This window comes from Penaeus monodon, chromosome 27 (assembly GCF_015228065.2).
Source record: "Penaeus monodon isolate SGIC_2016 chromosome 27, NSTDA_Pmon_1, whole genome shotgun sequence".
NCBI classification, from domain to species: Eukaryota; Metazoa; Arthropoda; class Malacostraca; order Decapoda; family Penaeidae; genus Penaeus; species Penaeus monodon.
Window position 1 is genome coordinate 2,731,175 of NC_051412.1, and position 1,094 is coordinate 2,732,268.

At 45.6% G+C, this 1,094-nt stretch overlaps 2 protein-coding genes across 3 annotated transcripts in view; one reads left to right on the forward strand and one right to left on the reverse strand.

Moving 5' to 3' along the window:
* Positions 1–317, reverse strand: part of LOC119590541 (nucleolar protein 10-like) — a 7,961-nt gene extending 7,644 nt beyond the window's left edge. The window contains exon 1 of the mRNA XM_037939196.1: positions 163–317. Within this exon, the coding sequence (XP_037795124.1) occupies positions 163–297 (135 nt within the window). The 5' untranslated portion in view covers positions 298–317. The remainder of the gene's footprint in view (positions 1–162) is intronic.
* A 338-nt stretch (positions 318–655) lies between these two features.
* LOC119590543 (protein arginine N-methyltransferase 6-like) overlaps positions 656–1,094 on the forward strand; it is a 12,045-nt gene continuing 11,606 nt past the window's right edge. The window contains exon 1 of one of the 2 annotated variants that reach the window (XM_037939198.1): positions 656–755. The gene's annotated coding sequence lies outside the window, so the exon portion shown is untranslated. Of the gene's footprint in view, positions 756–790; positions 840–1,094 lie in introns of those variants that run through there. The other variant, XM_037939199.1, reaches the window with a different exon arrangement.

Sequence of the window (1,094 nt, forward strand, 5' to 3'; positions counted from 1 at the left end):
ATTAAGAGAGAACTAGAATCAGAGAGACATTGACTATAAACCCAACAAAGCAAACTAATATTTCAAATACCATTTGCTATTCCCCACCAACCCATTATAAGAAACACGATTCGTACAAGAAATATGGTGACACCTTAAAACCTCACTACCAATGTTACTTACATCTGGCAGGGACTTTCCTGCACTTAGATTGTAGACCTTTACGTTGTTCCGTCCCTCGAGGCCTTCCTCTTCGCTAATTTCCGCTACTCTATTTGCAAGTTCGGAGACGTCTTTCCCAAGTTGGTCCTGGCCCATGTGTTGCACCTCAGGCTCATTCGCTTTCTCCGCCTCTTGTTTTGGTTGGAGGAAAAGCTGCGTTCTCATTGGCGGAGGGGAAACGGAGCTTGATTGTGATTGGTCGATATCCAGTCTCGGTACGCATGGTGTTGTGTCTCGCCGAGTGTAAACAAATACACAGGGTAAGCATATTTTCAGAATAAAAACACCCAGAAATGAATACCTATAACCCAAACCTTACACACCAAATAATTCTAATTATTATAAAAGCTTTATAAAAATTATATAAATGGATCCATCCTCTGCTATTATGCCCTTATTCGCCCCTTTATGCCCTTCGGAGGATTGCAAAGCTGCTGGCCCCAGAAGTCGAATGCCCCGCCAAGGCTCCTTCTGCTACTCTGCTTCGCCTCCGTGTCGCTGCCGGATCGCTCGAACTTCACCAACACTTCGTGAAAAACTCCTGAAAAAGACCCGTGAGTATTGATCCTGCCACGCAGCCGGGGAGACGACACCTTGCTTTGTCAGAGGAGACGGTTCAGCGTCGGGAAATAACAGGGGTTGTTTTCCAATTCTTGTTTTTCTGTTTTCTGTGAGCTGCTTCTCTCCCGGAGATGTTCCCCGTAATTGATGTTTTCGGGAGATGAGGGAATGGATAAACGGGGAATAAGCGACAGCGGGGGAGGGTCGAGGTCTTTTGGACACGAGGGAGGCACTAACGCGTAAATTACAGCATTAACAAATGTTATTCGTGGAAACAAAGGCAAGAAAAGGGAGTTTATCGGAAAGGACTTCTGGATCAGAACTCTTGCGTT